This window comes from Ctenopharyngodon idella, chromosome 12, assembly GCF_019924925.1.
Source record: "Ctenopharyngodon idella isolate HZGC_01 chromosome 12, HZGC01, whole genome shotgun sequence".
Classification (NCBI taxonomy): domain Eukaryota; kingdom Metazoa; phylum Chordata; class Actinopteri; order Cypriniformes; family Xenocyprididae; genus Ctenopharyngodon; species Ctenopharyngodon idella.
The window spans coordinates 28,282,202-28,300,882 of NC_067231.1; the positions used below are offsets into that span (position 1 = coordinate 28,282,202).

General features: G+C 35.7%; 2 protein-coding genes across 2 annotated transcripts in view; both read right to left on the bottom strand.

Moving 5' to 3' along the window:
* The window catches only part of LOC127523260 (uncharacterized), a 73,265-nt gene that overhangs the window by 10,886 nt on the left and 43,698 nt on the right, over positions 1 to 18,681 (bottom strand). The window contains exon 8 of the mRNA XM_051913775.1: positions 3,639 to 3,829. Coding sequence (XP_051769735.1) covers positions 3,639 to 3,829 — 191 coding nt within the window. The remainder of the gene's footprint in view (positions 1 to 3,638; positions 3,830 to 18,681) is intronic.
* Positions 9,887 to 18,084, bottom strand: LOC127523264 (uncharacterized). The gene is made up of 9 exons (XM_051913783.1): positions 17,777 to 18,084; positions 15,214 to 15,534; positions 14,411 to 14,734; positions 13,878 to 14,201; positions 13,380 to 13,484; positions 13,247 to 13,272; positions 11,059 to 12,228; positions 10,846 to 10,950; positions 9,887 to 10,763 (listed from the first exon to the last, which is right to left on the bottom strand). Exons 2-7 carry the CDS (start codon positions 15,509 to 15,511, stop codon positions 12,136 to 12,138), a joined length of 1,170 nt encoding a protein of 389 aa, XP_051769743.1. The 5' UTR covers positions 15,512 to 15,534; positions 17,777 to 18,084; the 3' UTR covers positions 9,887 to 10,763; positions 10,846 to 10,950; positions 11,059 to 12,135.

Consider the following 18,681-nt stretch of genomic DNA (forward strand, 5'->3'; position numbering starts at 1 on the left):
TCGACTTCAGCGTTCAACAGTCCCTCCTCTAAACTCTCACACACTCGAGGAAAGTTTATTCTCTTACCATCATCAGCTCGACAGACAGCAGTAAAAGTCCAAACCAGAAGGAACAGTTGCACAGAATTTACAGCATTCATGGTTTTGATTCTGTAATAGAAAAAAAGGACAGAAATTTGCACTAAAAGTAAGACTTAACAGGATTAAATATAGATGATTTATTGAAAGTTGAGCAGAATTTATCAGCAAAAGTTTGCTTGGATTAAATCAGCTCCGAAAAGCTCAAAACAGTAAGTCTGCCTTCATTTGAACTTAGTATGGACTAATTTTAAAGTCGCTTAGTTTCAAAAAAACGATTAATTTTTTTTTAAACTATTCTTTCATTTTAGTAAAGGATATTATTTTTGTTGAGAGTTATTCTCACCTCTGGTCTGTATGTCTTCACCGTCTGAGTTCATTCCACTCTGAGACTGTCGCTGCCGCGACACGAGCAATATACACGAGCGACTGAACTTTCACTTTCACACAGTTTTGCGGGGACTTTTTTGGCCAGCAGCGGAGGGGTGCTGCTGTCACTAAACTGCAAATTTCCCCTTCATGCCATAATGCTGACGACAGATGCACAACACAACACACTGGCTACCAAAATCGTTATAGTGCTGTTTTATTACTTACTAAAACACAATCAAGAACGTCACAAGAGAAGTTTGGTACATTTCATTATAGTTTGTTATTTATTTCTGTATTTTAGGCCATCATAAAGAGAGACAAACATACTGTATGAAAGACCAGGAACAAAGTGAAAGAAATAAACTTCAAAGAAATAAAAAGTAAACAAAACAATTTAAAGTAGTGTTTTCTTCACTTTCAGTCTATAAACAATATCAGTTTTGTCCTCATTTACAAATATAACAAGCTTAAACAAGCAGTAATCCTCCACCAAGTCATCAGACGACACTCTTTAACAATTTCATGCTGTTTATGTACATTCAGGTGCTGCTTAATTAAAAATATAGTTTCAAATGATAATCATATTGATCAAAGACAATTTATTTCATCATAGCAGGACATGCTCTCTGCTGGCAGAAGAATGAATTGCAACAGTTAGTTAGGGTAACATGAATTTTGTGTTTTTGGAAAACAGTGATCTGTGACACTGTATTATGTTGAATATCAAAGTTTTTTGTGTCTATTTGTTAATGAGGGATTTGTGGACACATTAGTGTTTCTGGATATGTAAAGTAAAAGTTACAGTTTTTATTTTGAAGTATAAAGATAAAAAGAGGCATGTTGTTACTTGTGTTATTTTTTAAATGTAATACTTATTGTAATTAATGGGGTTATTAATGTTTGACATTTTGTGCTATAACAAATAAATTAGCAAATGTTTCTATTTAGTTACTATAATAACACATTTGCAGATCATCATCATCCTGCAAATGAAACTCATATTAACCCGGTTTTAAACCTAGTCCCAGACTAAAATGCATGTTTGAGCTGTTTTATTTAAAAGTAACTTGCACCGACATAACGTAAAATATGTCAGTGCCATTGTTTTGTCTCAAGATGCACAGCAGTAATGATTTTAAAAGGCACGTTTATATGCTGATTTAACGAAGGTCGAGTCCTGGCTTAGTCTAGGCCTTGTCTGTGAAACTAGGCTCATATGTTACAGTTTAAAAGTAAATCCACATTGTTCTTAAGGGGGGCGTCTTCCCACATGTGACCCCTACATTATATTCATACATATATAACACTTGAGCAGTGTAACATTTAGTAGTATAGCAGTATAACACATATGAAATAAATACAATTACAGTGCTAACTTAAAAAAACAATGGGCAAATGCAATGGCATATACAATGTTGATATATGGCACTCAAAAACAATATTTACTCAAATTATTAGTCTTTTAAAACAAAGGCAGAATTATTATCTGATGCAGATCATCTCAACATGGCCAAATATTGTCTGATTAATTGGTCTGATCAATATATTGATCTATCACCGTTTCTGACATTGTATGAATTTTACAGTTCAATTAAAGGCATCTTTGGATAAACTGAACATTATGACTTGCACGATCTTTACATGAAAAATGAGAACAAAACTCACAGCTTTCATTTTGTTTCATTCTGATCATTTACTGTTGTCATTGTTGGTTCTTCAGAAGCACCTCTTTCATATTTCATCTGTAATCCAGAAGGGTTGGAGCGTTTGAACCTCTTTACACAATAGACTGACATCCCGATGATGAAGATGATGATGATGATGATGATGGTGATGATGAAACAGCCAACAACAGCACCATTGAACGGAAATCCATGACCTGTTTGATATGATTTATAAAAAAAATTAAGAATATTTCATAATGTCTTCAGATGCATTCAAATGCATAAAATTGTTCATAAAATGACCATATTTCAGCCTATTGGACTTCTCACACAGACTTCTGCTGCTGTTAGAATTTGTACACATATCTAAACGTATACAGAATACATAACAGAAACATAACATTCAGACATATCAGACTGTCAATATTTGTAAAGTCTCCCATGATCAATAAGACTTAAGCATCCTTTACCATGTCAATTTCTGTGACTTGACATTAAGGATATTTCTGACAAGTGATGGAAGAGCAGTTTCCATTTTTATAGTAATTCAGAACAGTAAACAATGATCAGTTATTTTTTCATATGGTATGATACCTGTATTATAAATAACTACTTGTTTTATTCTGTAGCAAATAGTTTATAAGAATAAGAATATCTAACAGCTTCCTGTGTTCTGACCTGAATTCATACTCAGTAATAAATAACTATAATAGAATGTAATATATTTCTTACCAGGATCTTCAGTTTCAGTCTTAAGTTTACTGTGCTCTGTTAACAGATTTTAAACAACTGTTAGTAGATTGAAAATAATTTATTGAACTATAAACAACAGTATTATATACAGTACCTGTTATGTCCACAGTGAACTCTGTTTTTATCGTTCCACACTGTGTATTCACAAAGAGGCTGAATTTTCCCGTCATTGCTGTAGTTGGAGTGTATCTGCATGTGAAGTTGTTTCTCTGTTCACAGGAGCCCTCAGGAAGATCTTGTCTACAGATTACTTTATAGTCTTTATAGATCTCAGTGTAATAAAACTTGTACATTGTAATGCAGCATTCAGGGCGCTTCTGAGGGACGCTGCAGGTGAGAGTTGCTTCTTTCCCCACAGTTTCAGTCACATCCTCATAGCTTACACTGCAGACATCTTATTGAAGAAAAAACAAGTTTATATCAGTTTAATACATCAACAGAAACTAATTTCATTTCATGTGTCATTTTACACATCAAAAGTAAAGTTGAAATGTGTCGCTTGATTGATTATATACAGTAATGTTTATATAACAGCAGCAGCAGTAAGTAGTTTTATTGCTCTATAACAGCTTCTTGTGTTCTGTTAGTAACCTGAATTTGTATTCAATATATAATTATAAAAGAATGTAATATTTTTGTCAGGATCTTCAGTAACAGTTTCAGGTTTAATGGGCTCTGTTAACAGATTTTAAACCACTGTTAGTAGATTGAAAATAAATGTACAGTTGCAAACATTTATTGAATTATAAACAACAGTATTATATACAGTACCTGTTTTGTCCACAGTGTCTTCTGTGTTTAATGTAACACACTTTGTTTGTGCCATGAATCTGAATGGTCGTGGCACTGTTGTAGTTGGAGTGTATCTGCATGTGAAGCTGTTTCTCTGTTCACAGGAGTCCTGAGGAAGATCTTGTCTACAGATTGTTGAGTCATATTTCTCAGGGTATTGAAACTTATACCTTATAATGCAGCATTCAGAGCACTGCTGAGGGACACTGCAGATGAGAGTTACTTCTTCACCCACAGTTCCAGTCACATCCTCACAGCTTACACTGCAGACACCTGAAAAATAACAATGTATATCATATAATACATCAACAGAAAACTAATTACTACCATTTTACATACAAGAAATTTCATTTAAAGTTGAAATGTGTTGCTTCTGTGATATTAGCATCACCAAACAGAAATGCAAAAATAATTAGAATGTACATTTCCTGAATAAAACATGAGTGGTGCTTGCAGTGGCAAAACGCGGCACTCTGTGTTTCTAGGCGGTTGCTAGAGTGTCATGGGTGGTTGCTATGCTGTTGCTAAGGTATTCTGGGTCATTGCAAAGTGGTTGCTAGGGTATTTCCTGTGGTTGCTATGGTGTTGATAGGTGGTTGCTAGGGCGTTGCTAGGGTATACTGGGTGGTTACTAGGGCATATATAGGGTGTTCTGGATGGTTGCTAGGGCATTGCTATGTGGCTGCTAAGGTTGTGGGTGGTTGCTATGAAGTTGCTAGGAGGTTGTTAAGGTATTCTGGGTGGTTGATATGGTGTTGCTAGGCAGTTGCTAGTTGTCACATATGGTTACTATGGAGTTTTTAACAGGTTCTTAGCATGTTTTAACAGGTAAGCTAATAACTGTTAGCATGTAGCTATTCACTGGGCTGCTTGCCTGCATGAATAATATAAACCAAACGCCTCTATGACGTTCAGATTTGAAGATATCCCTCTTTGTGTTTGGGTTGCTAGGGCATGGCTTGGAAATGGTGAAGGTGATTCATGATTGTCTGTTTGCTGCCCTGAGTCAAATGAGCCCACTCATGTTTCTATGATACTTCTCTTTTAATGGAAGTCTATGGAAATTGTTGTTTTTGTGCTCTAAATGGTTTCTATGGCGTGGCTTGATAGCTTCACAATGATCCTGAGAGACTGATTGGTTGCTTGAGTAAAATGAGCCCACCCACTTCTCTATAGCCCCTTTCACACAGAGCGTTGATCCCATAAAATCGCTAGAGTGTCTTCTGGGTGAACACAATCAAGTCCTAGTAACATTGCTGGGATCAGTCCTGGAACACATCCTGTGTGAATAAAAGGCAGGACTGATAATGTAAGGGGTGTGTTGTAGTGATGATGAAGCTGAGGTCGTTCACCAGCTTAGTGGCACGGTATGCGATGCACTAGTTTATGATTGAATCAGAAAAAAAAAAATGCACGAGCATGGTTTCTCTAGGGAGAAATTGCAGATAATAAGCAAAAAAAAAACATGTATTGCAATCTCTGTTTCATGGGCAGTCCCTCCACCATAGTATATCTATGGGGCAAATTTGGGCAGCTCTTACACCCCCGCGGTAAAACTTACACCCTTACAGGTATGTTCTTATAGAGCCTGCCATCCTCTTCAAATGTGGTAACCCACACGTTTCTGCAAAATCCTTGCTCGGAGCTATGACCCATCAAAATTCGTTGCAATGCAAAGTCTATGGGATTTTTTTTTTTGCCCACCGGGCAAACATCGCACATCCGATCGCTTATTAAAGATAAAGCGCACACCTCTCCTCAATGAGCCGGTCAATTTGACAGCTCATTCATGACAAAGACTGCAGGGCGAGTTACACGTTGAAGTTTCGTCCAGTATGACGAATAACAATATTGATGCTTTGCCTTATAGTCAAGCACCACTAATAACAGGTCTGAAACTCTTCATCTGTCATGTGACTCTGGTTCACATACTGCAGTTCATGTTCTGCACAATACAGCAAGATGAACTATCTTTAGAGAAAGTGAATTCTTTAGTATTCAAGAAGAATGTTTTCTCTTACCATCATCATCTTGACAGACAGCTGTGAAAGTCCAAACCAGAATGAACAGCAGCACATTATCAGCACCCATGGCTGCTTCTGCAAAAAACACATGACATACATTTAGATCTGAAGTGAAACCGAAGCTGTGCTCCATCTAGATATATAAAGAAAGAACACGTCCTGTGAGTTGATCACCATTACTGTCCTGGACACCTGTTTCAGGCATCCAAGAAAAAAAAAAAGTCCTATTTATTTGAACAGGGAAATCCTGAAATCTCAAAAACTGCTTGCTATACTCACATTTAAATCACATATTTCAAAATCAGCAACAAAAATCTGACATGTCATGAACTGCCCCATAAATGTTGTTTCTTGAGCTCAAATAGCAGCAATAAAGATTATATTTCAGGCTGGACCAGAAGGACGCTGACTGTTTCTATCACAACCAGAGCGTCTAACAGCAGCTGCAGTGACGTGATGACTTAACCAACCTGCGATTGGCTCTTTTATTTATTAGGCAGGGTTATTCCACCATACTGCACCTTTCCCCCATACAGTGGGGATCGAAAGTTTGGGCACCCCAGGTAAAAATTTGTATTAATGTGCATAAAGAAGCCAAGAAAAGATGGAAAAAATCTCCAAAAGGCATCAAATTACAGATTAGACATTCTTATAATATGTCAAAAAAAGTTAGATTTTATTTCCATCATTTACACTTTCAAAATAACAGAAAACAAAAAAAATGGCGTCTGCAGAGTTAATAGCATGCACCGCCCCCTTTGGAAAGCTGAGACCTGACAGTGTCATGGATTGTTCTTAATCATCATCTGAAAAGACCAGGTGATGTCAATCTCAAAGGTTTTAAATGCCCAGACTCATCTGACCTTGCCCCAACAATCAGCACCATGGGTTCTTCTAAGCAGTTGTCTAGAAAACTGAAACTGAAAATAGTTGACACTCACAAAGCATGAGAAGGCTATAAGAAGATAGCAAAGCGTTTTCAGACGCCAATGTCCTCTGTTCGGAATGTAATTAAGAAATGGCAGTCATCAGGAACAGTGGAAGTTAAAGCAAGATCTGGAAGACCAAGAAAAATATCAGACAGAACAGCTCGCAGGATTGTGAGAAAGCAAGTCAAAACCCACGTTTGACTGCACGATCCCTCCAGAAAGATCTGGCAGACACTGGAGTTGTGGTACACTATTCCACTATAAAGAGATACTTGTACAAATATGGTCTTCATGGAAGAGTCATCAGAAGAAAACCTCTTCTACGTCCTCACCACAAAAATCAGCGTTTGAAGTTTGCAAATTAACATATAGACAAGCCTGATGCATTTTGGAAACAAGTTCTGTGGACCGATGAGGGTAAAATAGAACTTTTTGGCCGGAATGAGCAAAGGTACGTTTGTAGAAGAAAGGGCACAGAATGAAAAGAACCTCTGTCCAACTGTTAAGCATGGGGTTGTATTGCAGCCAGTGGCACAGGGAACATTTCACGAGTAGAAGGAAAAATGGATTCAATAAAATTTCAGCAAATTTTGGACGCTAACTTGATGCCATCTGTGAAAAAGCTGAAGTTAAAGAGACGATGGCTTCTACAAATGGACAATGATTCTAAACACACCTCAAAATCCACAGTGGATTACATCAAGAGGTGTAAACTGAAGGTTTTGCCATGGCCTTCACAATCTCCTGACCTCAACATAATTGAAAATCTGTGGATAGACCTTAAAAGAGCAGTGCGTGACAGACAGCCCAGAAATCTCAAAGAACTGGAAGACTTTTGTAAGGAAGAATGGGCGAAGATACCTCAAACAAGAACTGGAAGACTCTTGGCTGGCTACAAAAAGCGTTTACAAGCTGTGATACTTGCCAAAAGGGGGCAGTACAAGGTATTAACTCTGCAGGGTGCCCAAACTTTTGCAGACGCCATTTTTTTGTTTTCTGTTATTTTGAAAGTGTAAATGATGGAAATAAAATCAAACTTTTTTGACATATTATAAGAATGTCTAATCTGTAATTTGATGCCTTTTGGAGATTTTTCCATCTTTTCTTGGCTTCTTTATGCACATTAATACAAATTTTTAGCTGGGGTGCCCAAACTTTCGATTCCCACTGTATAATGGGGAAAATATAAAAGCACTGTTTTGGTATATCTGAAGTCTTTAAAGTAAAAGAGTACTTTTACGTGAAAGTAAGATGTGGTGCAAATGAACAGACCTCAGTCAGGGAAGATGCTATATTTAATTTTTGGATTGGATTTTGAGATATGGGCGTGGCACCCAAAAATTAAGGCAGAGTATATATATTTATATTAAATATATATATATTTATTTATTTGGATTTCATGCCGACTTTAAGGTCCTATGTAACGTTTCATTTCCACAACACATTTTCCAGATTTTTTTTTTTTTTTTTGTTACCATGAATTGTTTTGGTAAATCAGTAAAAGCAAATCGTGTTGAAGTAGTGTAACAACACTCACTAGATTACAACTTACACTGAGACCTCAGGACCACAATAAACTAACAATATAGCTGTGTTTACCATCTTGATCTCCCATATATTAGGCCTTGAGTTATGTCTTCATTCAGGCCTATAGGGACCTTTAGTTTACAGGGTAAAACAATCAATTTTCTACACAACGAAAGAAATAGTTCAGTTCATCGAAACACACAATTTCGATTTAAAGAGGTAAATTGCGCTCAGTGTGAACAGGTTTTACCATATATTTACTGTCTGATTCTGTCTTCGTCTTGTGAATTTGTAAACTTTTACTTTCGGTTTCAAACTTGCTCAGATTCAGTGTCGAGTTCCCTCACTCATTTGATGTGTAAACAACTGAAACTGATCAAAATGATCGCTTGTAGGGAAGGGATGAATGTTTTATCGCCTTCATATGCTTGTATTGTTATTTGTAGTTTTGGACAGACTTACACTACAGAACACAACATCGCTTCGCTCGCGCTCCTATTATAAAATACATCAGCTGAACTCACTTGAATGTCATTTATATACTCACCGACTCAGCTTCTTAACCTCCTAATTTCCATCAGACGAAGTTACGACTTTCTGATTGCTGAATCCGACGCTTTGAGGAAAATGAAAGAGAGAAACCCACTAGTCGCCACAGTCTTCTTCGCCTTGTCAACACCAGCGACCAACAGCCTACGTCTTCTTCTTCTTCTTCTGTTTTATGGCACCATGCACTTTTAGACCATATTCCGCCACCTACTGGGATGGAGTGTGAGGCGATGATATCAAGGTTAATAATGACATAAAAAAAAAAAATTAAATAAAATTAAATAAAAATAATAATTAAAAAAGGGGGAAAAATTCTACCTATATTTTATTATATAACTTTGTTCACAGCCTACGTCACACACGGAAGTGGTGGTAAAAAGGCCAAAGTAGTCAAACTAATAAGACACATTTTAATAATTTTAACAGCTTCAAACAGAACTTACTCTGCCATGCAGGTGTAGTTCGCTGTCAATATGTAACTTAGATTCGGATTGATATCCAGTCTTGCTCTGGTTTCATATGTTGTGGCATTTATAGCTAAAGACAAAAAATACACAAAATCCCACTACACTTCAGTATAGCACAATATAATCATATGTACAATCGTATAATATAATATATATGATATATATATTCAATATAATATTGTAAAGGACTGTTGAGAATGTGCACTACTGTGAGGGTCACTGGTAGAGTTTGGAAATGATGCTAAAAATGTGACAAAATAATTCTTATAAAAAATACAATTAAAAAAATAGTGTATAATATGTATTTTTACAGTTAATTTTTCAAAAGAAATAGTGCCTGTGGGATTGCAGAAGTTCTACTCTGAACTGACTGTACTGTTTATATTCTATACATTTTTCCAAATGGTTTTATTTCTACTTCTGTAATCTGTAGGGTGATTTTATTTAGATTTCATTTATGGAATTAATTATAAATACAGTAACTCCTACTCATTCCTCAGAATGTGGAAAACTATTCCCAAAATCTAACTAAAATCTACATGTTTAGCATTTAAAATAATTCCATTTCTATCCAACATTTAACAAAAATGTCTAAATATTTCCAGCAGAATAAGTTTAGTTGACTTGTTTTACACACATAAATAAGGCACACATACTGATCAGCTGTTTCTTCACTATCTTTACTAGTTTCACTGGTATAACTCACCCATCACCATGTTCAGATATTCATCTTTAGAGAGCATCACGAGTCTTTATTCATTTCTTTGCTTTTTAAAACAATAAGGCACACTGAACAATACCACAGTACTCACACTATTACAAAACTGCATGTACAGAAAAAGAAAAAAAAATAGTAAAAAACATTTTAATATATAAGCTACATTATATAACTTATCAAAATCATTACTGAAGACCTCCTTTAAAAGTCAGATGTGTCTTGTTGAGATATTCTTGCTCCAAAAGAACAAAACAAAACAAAAAAAAGACCCTATAGGTCGTTTTTCAAGCACCTTATTACGACTTATATTTACGTTTTAAAGTCATGCGCCCTCTAGCCGAAGTAAAAATAATGACAGTGTCCCTTATGTAGCTCCGCCCCTTTTCAGCGTTGCGCTTCCGGTTTGTAGTTCCACAGCGATCTTACATATTTATGAATGAACTGCTCGTTTTAAAATCTTCTCGGTCTACTGACATTTGTTAAGACATCTGCTTTAAACATTACAATGCTCATGATAACTTTCATTAACTCTACAACAAGTAAATCCCCTTAACCAGCTACTTATTCTTTGACAGCGATGCCATAGAAATGTACAGAGCTACCGCAGAACGGAAGTTCAAAGACAATTTTATAAAGATGGCGGCGCGCTTGTTTCTCTGGCGCATAAGGTCTTCTTGTACTAGTGATTGAGGCAGTTATAAATGGTCTAAAATGTATACATGAATCATATAGTTTTGGTCTTCTACTGAGTTTACAGTTCAGGCTTTTATTACTTAAGCTGAGACACTGAAATTACTTTTCTGAAAACATTTACAAAAACAGGCACCAGGAACCCCACAGTTCAGAGAGACCTGCAGATGATAAGCTCTTTGAACAGAGAAGTCAAACACCTGAAACGAGATTTGCACAATTAGAAGTTGATTTCCATTGTTCTGGCAAAAAGATGACGTTTCAAACTGGGGTCAAACATACTTTCCCTGTTCCAGTAAACTCCTCTCTGCAGCTCTTCAGGAGAAACCAAGGATTGACTGTTTATTCAAGCGAAGGCAATTACTACCATCACACAGTGATAATATTCTAGAATACAAACACATGAAAGACACAATAATTACATGACCGCAGCGGACAATCACAGCACAGCTGAACATGTTTCATAGAATAGAACTAAAAGAGACTGAATGTTACCTTTAATGCTCCACAGGTCCACATCTTGATCCTCATGAAATGCATAAACTTGGCAGTAAAAAACAGATCAGCATCTCAAATGTTTCTTAATCGGCACAATGTTACAATTTACAACACATTAGTTAAAACAAACAAGCAATTAACACATTTCAACAATGAAGGAAAATAAAACATCTGTAGTTCATAATACAAAATACATATTTGTTTATACATATCTGTGACATGTGATTAAAACAACCTTCAGATGGTTATGCAGCAGCCAGTAACAATTATGCACCATAATATATAACAATATTTGGTATTTTGTTAGTGCTTTTCTCCACAGTGTCGTTGCAGTGCAGTTATTACAAGATCAGTTCCTGAGATTCAGAGTTTGATCAAGGACACAATAGTGAGTTTTCATGGATCAACATTTGCACGATTTGAACCACAAAGCTATGACACCCAAACAAACAAATACAAAGTGCTTTATCGACTTAAACATAAATAAAATAATTCCTGCTGAAAGTAACAGTTTAGAGTCTCAGGTCAAAAAAAAGTACACTTCCATAATGTATCTAAAGTGCTCTATTTTCACACACTAATTTTGTACTTAAAATACTAAAAATTCTTCTTTAGTACTTTTTCAGATAATCTTAAGAACATCTAAGTGTACTCAACTGTGCTGAGACACCATGAATATGAACTAAAATGTACTTTTAACTCACTTGTAGTACACTTGAGCCCATCTTTCATACACAGTGTACTACAAGTGGTAACTAAATACGTTTTTTAATACAGAGATAGTATGTGTGTGTTGTTCTGTAAAGTCAGTACTCATGGTCAGAGTTAGAATGAAAACAGAAATGGACAAAACGTCTTGCTGGACATGGTTGCTATTATGAATGATAGAAACAAAAATACTGAAAAGAAACAGATAATCACTCACTGTTTCTGTCTGGATCACTTCATCATCAAGCTCTCTTTGTTGTGTTGCTCACAATGTTTCTTTAATGCTGATTTAAATGATAAATACTCTTCTCTTTGCTGACCCATCAACAAAATTATTAAAATAATGAATAATATTACAGTGGTGTCTCACTGACATCCTGAGTCTGGGATGTCTGAGCAGGCAGGAATCGTCAATAGAGTGTCATTCTGATCAGGGGACGAGTCTTTGACAACATTCACCTGTAACAAATCAGATTCATAGAAGATTAGAGAAATGAACAGGATTGATGTCTGAGTTACACACACACACACTACAGACTTGCTTAATAAGGGTACGCAACAACATACTTGAAAAGTTCATCTTTGTTTTTGTTTACTAATAAAGTGCTGCATTTAGATTCCTCCTTGTTTTGCCTGACTCATTGTGACGTGAAGTTTAATTTGATTTCATGTTATTCACATTTAGTCATTTAGCAGACGCTTTTCTCCAAAGCGACTTACAAATGAGAATAGTAGGAGCAATCAAATCAACATGAGTACAACAGCATGTAAGTGCCGTGTCAAGTCACAGTTTCATCAGTAAAGTGCTCGTAGCAAGGTTGTTTTTTTTGTTGTTGTTGTTGTTGTGTTTTTTTTTTAATATATATACGCAAATAGATGGAGAAAGAGAATAGAAAATCGAAAAAAGAAAAGTAAAATAAAAAGTGCTAATATTGCTGGGTCAAGTGTTGACGAAAAAGATCTTTTTGATATGTCTTTAGCAGTTTTTGGAAAATGGCTAAAGACTCAGCTGCTCGGATAGAGCGTGGTAGGTCATTCCACCAACCAGGAACAGACCAGGAGAAAGTCCGTGAGAGTATTCATCATTTTAGACTTTATTCATCATATTTGGGAGTTTGTTAAGAAACATTTGGTACATCCTGATCTCAGCAGGGTCATAACATAAATCATAGTATATATGACAGATATATATAGACCAATTCATATAATTATATGAATATAATTTATATAATTGTCCAGGGAGCGATTGGGGGTTACTTCAGTCATGGGTACTGAAGGTGGAAGAGAGCGCTGTTCATTCACTTCACCCACCAACAATTCCTGCTGAGACTCAAACCTACAACCTTCAGGTTACAAGTCCGACTCTCTAACCATTAGGCCAAAACTATACACAAAGATAACTTATAGATAAATCTGTTCCTTTTTTAATCAGACAGACAGACAAAGTATTTTTCATTTAAATTTGATAGAATCTCACCTGATCATTGTCCTGCCTCCTGGTGTCTGTTTGAACAACAAAGAACTCTGTTTAACGTTAATAATAATAAAAAAAATCTCTTTTATTTTTCAATCTCAAATTTCCATCTTGTTAAATCAGCTGTAACACTCACACTTCCTTCTTGTCTGGTGCCAGCAAGAGTAAATCACAACAACAGCTGCAGCATTGAGCAGCAGAACACCACCAACAGCAGCGTATATTCCTGTAGAAACAGCAGCTGAAGACAGACAGTCATTATTACTAGTGAGCAATCCAATATTTACCAAAATCTTTGACTGATATTTACAACTTTCTACTTTTGTCATCAGTTTTATATTAATATTTTATGATAAACAGTGCCATCTTGTGGGTTTTAAAGTAACAAGACAGTGTCAATTCAACAGGAAACAGCAGCACACACACACACACACACACACACACACACACAAACAATTTATGGTAATAATACATTTGTTAAAAGCACGTTTGTTAGGACATTTGATGTGCACATGAGTTGACAGAGATAATCACAATATCATATATTGAGTCAAAAACTCTCTTTTTCAAAACACTGACAGCTTTTCTAAACCTGCTCAATATATAATAGACTGAATGACTAAATGATACTTACTAGAGACAGAAACACTGAAGCTCCTGATGATGCTGATTCTTCTGCTGCTGATCTTCAGTTTATATTCTCCAGAGTCTGTGGTTCTGGTGTTTGTGATGGTCAGAGATCCAGTCTGATGATCCAGCTTCAGTCTGTCTCTGAATCTCTCATCACACTGAACATCTGTACAGTTCTTTCTCTGATCTCCAGTGATTTCAGCGATGAGAGAGTCATTAAAATACCATGTCAAATTATTTGGATTTGTTACATTAGGGTTTAAAGTTACAGATTCTCCCTCCTTCATGGACTTTCTCTTAATTTTATCTCGTTCAGCAGCAGAAACATCTGAAACACAAACCAAGAGATGACTGGAGGATGAAAACAACAAGAGAGAAGTGTGGATATACAAGTGATTTTCACGCTCTTTCTGAAAATTTATACATTAATAATATATGGGTAAAGAGAAGAAACGCCTCTGAATGTCACTGCAAAAAATATCACTAAACACTTTAATGATGTGATTTAATGACTTGCTTTTAAACATAATGACTCACTATGAACAGAAACACTGAAGGTCTCTTCACCGTTGCTGCTGCTGATCTCTAGTTGATAAACTCCAGAGTCTGTGTTTGTGACGTTTGTGATGGTCAGAGATCCAGTCTGATGATCCAGTCTGTCTCTGAATCTCTCAGTACCTTCATTACACTGAACATCTGTACAGATCTTACTGAGATCTCCAGTGATTACAGCTATACGAGTTTGACTGAAAAACCATTTAATAACATTCTGTTGGTTTGTTTTAACACCAGTGTGAATAATGACTGAATCTCCCTCCATTACAAAGGCTGACTTTCCATCTGAACCAACACCAAGAAAACCTGAAGAAGAAATTAACAGTTAATTAAAGCTAAACAAAATGATACATTAGGAAAATGCTGTGAAAATGTTTTTCATAAAGACTGAGTATATAAATGTGTCTGGATTCATAATGTAACATATGCAAAAAAATATAATACTGAACGTCATACAACAGACATCCTGATTCATATTTTGCCCTTTATTTGTGCATTCATACAAGTTTTTTTTTTTCATAGGCTCATAATGAATATTATCTATTATTAATATTATTTTAAGATATTTCTTAAGACCCTAACTTGGATCTAAAGATGTTACTCTAAATTGTAAACAATGTTTGCAAGAAATTTTTAACCTAAATTTATAACCTTACAACTTGTAAGTTGTATGTGAGAAAAAAAAAAAAAAAACAACTCAATAAAGACTGTGGATATGGTTAACATTTATAAAACATAATTGTGTTTTTAACACATTAATGATGTGATGAACAACAATGACTCACCATATACAGCAACACTGAAGAACTTTTTACTGATTCTGCCTCCTTTGCTGATGATCTCTAGTTGATAAAGTCCAGAGTCTGTGGTTCTGGTGTTTGTGACAGTCAGAGATCCAGTCTGATGATCCAGCTTCAGTCTGTCTCTGAATCTCTCATCACACTGAACATCGGTACAGATCTTACTGAGATCTCCAGTGACTCGAGCTATTTGAAAGCCATTAAAATCCCATCTAATCTCTTCTTGTTGGTTTGTTTTAACATCAGTGTGTAAAGTGACTGAATGTCCCTCCTTCACAAACATTGACCCTTCAACTGAACCAACACCTGAAGAAGAAATGAAGAGTGAATTACAAGCCAAACGAAAACACACAACAGGAAAGTGCTGTGAAAATGTTTATCTACAGATCATAAAGACTGTGTGTCTGGATTTATAAAGTAACACATGCAAACAAACAGCAGAAGAACATCATTGATTCACACATCAGACAAACATACACGAGTCTCAAATGAACATCGTACAACCTGTGAATACTACATAGATGAATATTACCCATGATGCTACTTCAGAAAATTGTGCTATTTTCCACAAAATAGTGGTTTCATTTCTAGTCCTACTGTTTGATTCTCCCATACAGGCCTACTTTCATGTACATCTGTATTCATTTTATCCAAAGCGACTCACACTGTATTCAAGGTACATTTGATTAGTTTATGTACTGATTTAAAATATGGCAATTTATGATGCCATGTTACTTTTAGATAGTTTTAATACGTCACTTGACATTAGCACTTGTTCGTTGTTCTTTTTTTTTTTTTTTTTTCATTTGAAGCAAATAAATAATGTCGAGCAAAATTCAAAAAATAAATTATTTTTGTTTAATATAAAGTGAACAGAGCTGATATTAAACGAAACGTCGCACTCATTTTGTTTATTCAAATATAAATTGTGACACAGGCTATATAATAGGCTATATACAACTTCAAAGGAAGCAAGACAATGTTGTCGAAACTAGTGCTGGATACCTGAGGTAATTTTTATGTTAAACTGTTTGCTAGCCTGGCATAATGATCTCATTATTAATATTTCTCACCCATTATTCCAAGGGTATGAGGGTATTCCGATTGTTTTCCATATATCCATTTTCCTCAGCAATTAACTTCTCCGCAATGTCATCTGCCATTTCAAATGCATGAGCCCTTAAATTAGAATTGATTCTGATTGGCTGTCAGTGTTTTATCGTTCAACAGCTGGAAAAAATCATTCTAAAAGTGATCCCAAAGATATCTATTAGCGGCATCCAATAGCCACATAGAGGCTAGGTAGTGGGCTCGTGACTTGTTTGCATCATCGTTCGGTCATCTTGACATTAAAGGAAGACTGACTATTTTAACTTGTTTTCGATTTTATTAAAGCATATGAAAACATGATTAGACCAAAGCAATACGGTCAACAGAAAGTTGGCTCCCGCTACTCGCCCCTTCCAACACTAACAAACAATCCGACAATGGAAAAATAAAGAAAACGGAAGTGATCATCTTATTGAAAAAACAATAAGAAATAACAAAGAATTAATGCTCATTATCATTATAGCTGTGGTGTGGACAGTGCTATTCTTTTCTATTTAGAATGATTTTTATAACTATATCTTTATAATTATCGTTCTTAGTGTGAACAGGCCTTAATTCTTTTGCAATTAACATGTCTTTTCTTCTCCACCTGTTTTTGTCTGACCCTGCTGCCTTAACTGTAATTTCTAGTCTTTTCAGTCTGAGTTAAATCTCTTTTTTTTTTTTTTTTGGCTCATTTTATCTGTAAAAGAAAACATACCTAATAATTATGCACACCTGAATATAATGTGTTTTTTATTTCCAGCCTTCATGAACAATTATATATCACTTATAAATGATTAAATACAAAACTAGGCCTAACAGTAGTTATTACGATTAATGTGGTTTGGAATTGGTATGATGTGCCTGGAAAAAAAATGATCAGAAATGTTGCCTAATAATTCTGCACAAACTGTACCTCTCGAATTTCATCAAAAATATCTTAATTTGTGTTCCGAAGATGAATGAAGGTCTTACGGGTGTGGAACAACATGAGGGTGAGTAATTAATGACAGAATTTTCACTTTTGGGTGAACTAACCCTTTAACTTTATTAGTTAGGTTAGTAGTTTTTGCTGTGGTATCAGAGTAAGTGAGCTGTAAGTAATACATGTAAAGCAGTTACCCCCATACCTCCTTCTGAAAAATGATCCGTGACTCAAAAACCGTAATATGATCCGAACCGTGAGTTTTGTGATCAGTTGAACCACTCCTGTCGAGTTCCCTCACTCATTTTATAAAAGTGAACTCACTTGAATGCCATTATATGCTCACCGACTCAGCTTCTTAACTTCATAATTTCATAAAGAAAAAGAAAAAGGCAGAAACCCACTGGTCACTCGCCACAGTCTTCTCCAACTTCTAGGTCAACGTCCCAGCCTATGTCACACACGGAGCTTGTGCAAAAAGATCTAAATAGTCAAACATTTTAATTTCCAACAGCTTCAAACAGAACTTACTCTGCCATGCAGGTGTAGTTCGCTGTCGATATGTAGCTTAGATTCGGATTGATATCCAGTCTTGCTCTGGTTTCATATGTTGTGGCATTTATAGCTAAATGCACAAAATCCCACTACACTTCAGAAGTGTTACGAGATTTTCGGTTTCTGAGATTTTTTCGGTTTCCGAAGGCGGAGCATACACGAATATTAATGAGTTTCCCAGACATGCGCGATTGCACGTGCAACTGAGAATTTTAGTTCACATTGTATCTCAAGACATTAGTGGATTATTCCATAAAGGTAAATATTCTCAGCGTCGCGGCTGACTTATGCCTAAACTACAGTTGTTTACTTCTAGGAAACAGTTTATAATGTTTTCATTAGTATGCACGATTTGTGCAGTCGTCTTTAACAATGACAGACACTTCGTGTAACAGCAGAGCAACCTTCAGCTGTCGTCTACAATGAGTTCAGCTCGCTGTGCTCTTCGCTACCCTGCGATGTAACAGCTGATAGGCCTATATAAATGTGTCTGTGTGTGGACATAATATTTTTGTAACCTACAGACTACTGGTGCGATTATACATGTGTTAGCTTACCTGTTCAGACTAACATTCTCTGGTTTTCCGGTTGGTGACAAATTCTGAAAATATTGCTGAAATTATATTGTCTTTTCATGGTTTCCGTTTATATATATATTAAAGAAAGATACACTGACACCACAAGGTTTAATTTTTCAATTGCACAATAAAACCAAGCATCCCAGAACACCTGAATGAGTTGAAGTAGATTATACTGATTTCATATAACAAATAAATGGGAAAATAAATAAATAACATATTGTTAAAAAACATGCAGCTGCCATTTCAATGATGTATTGCTATGTTGTTCTGTTACCTCACCTTACGAAGATTTAAAACGGG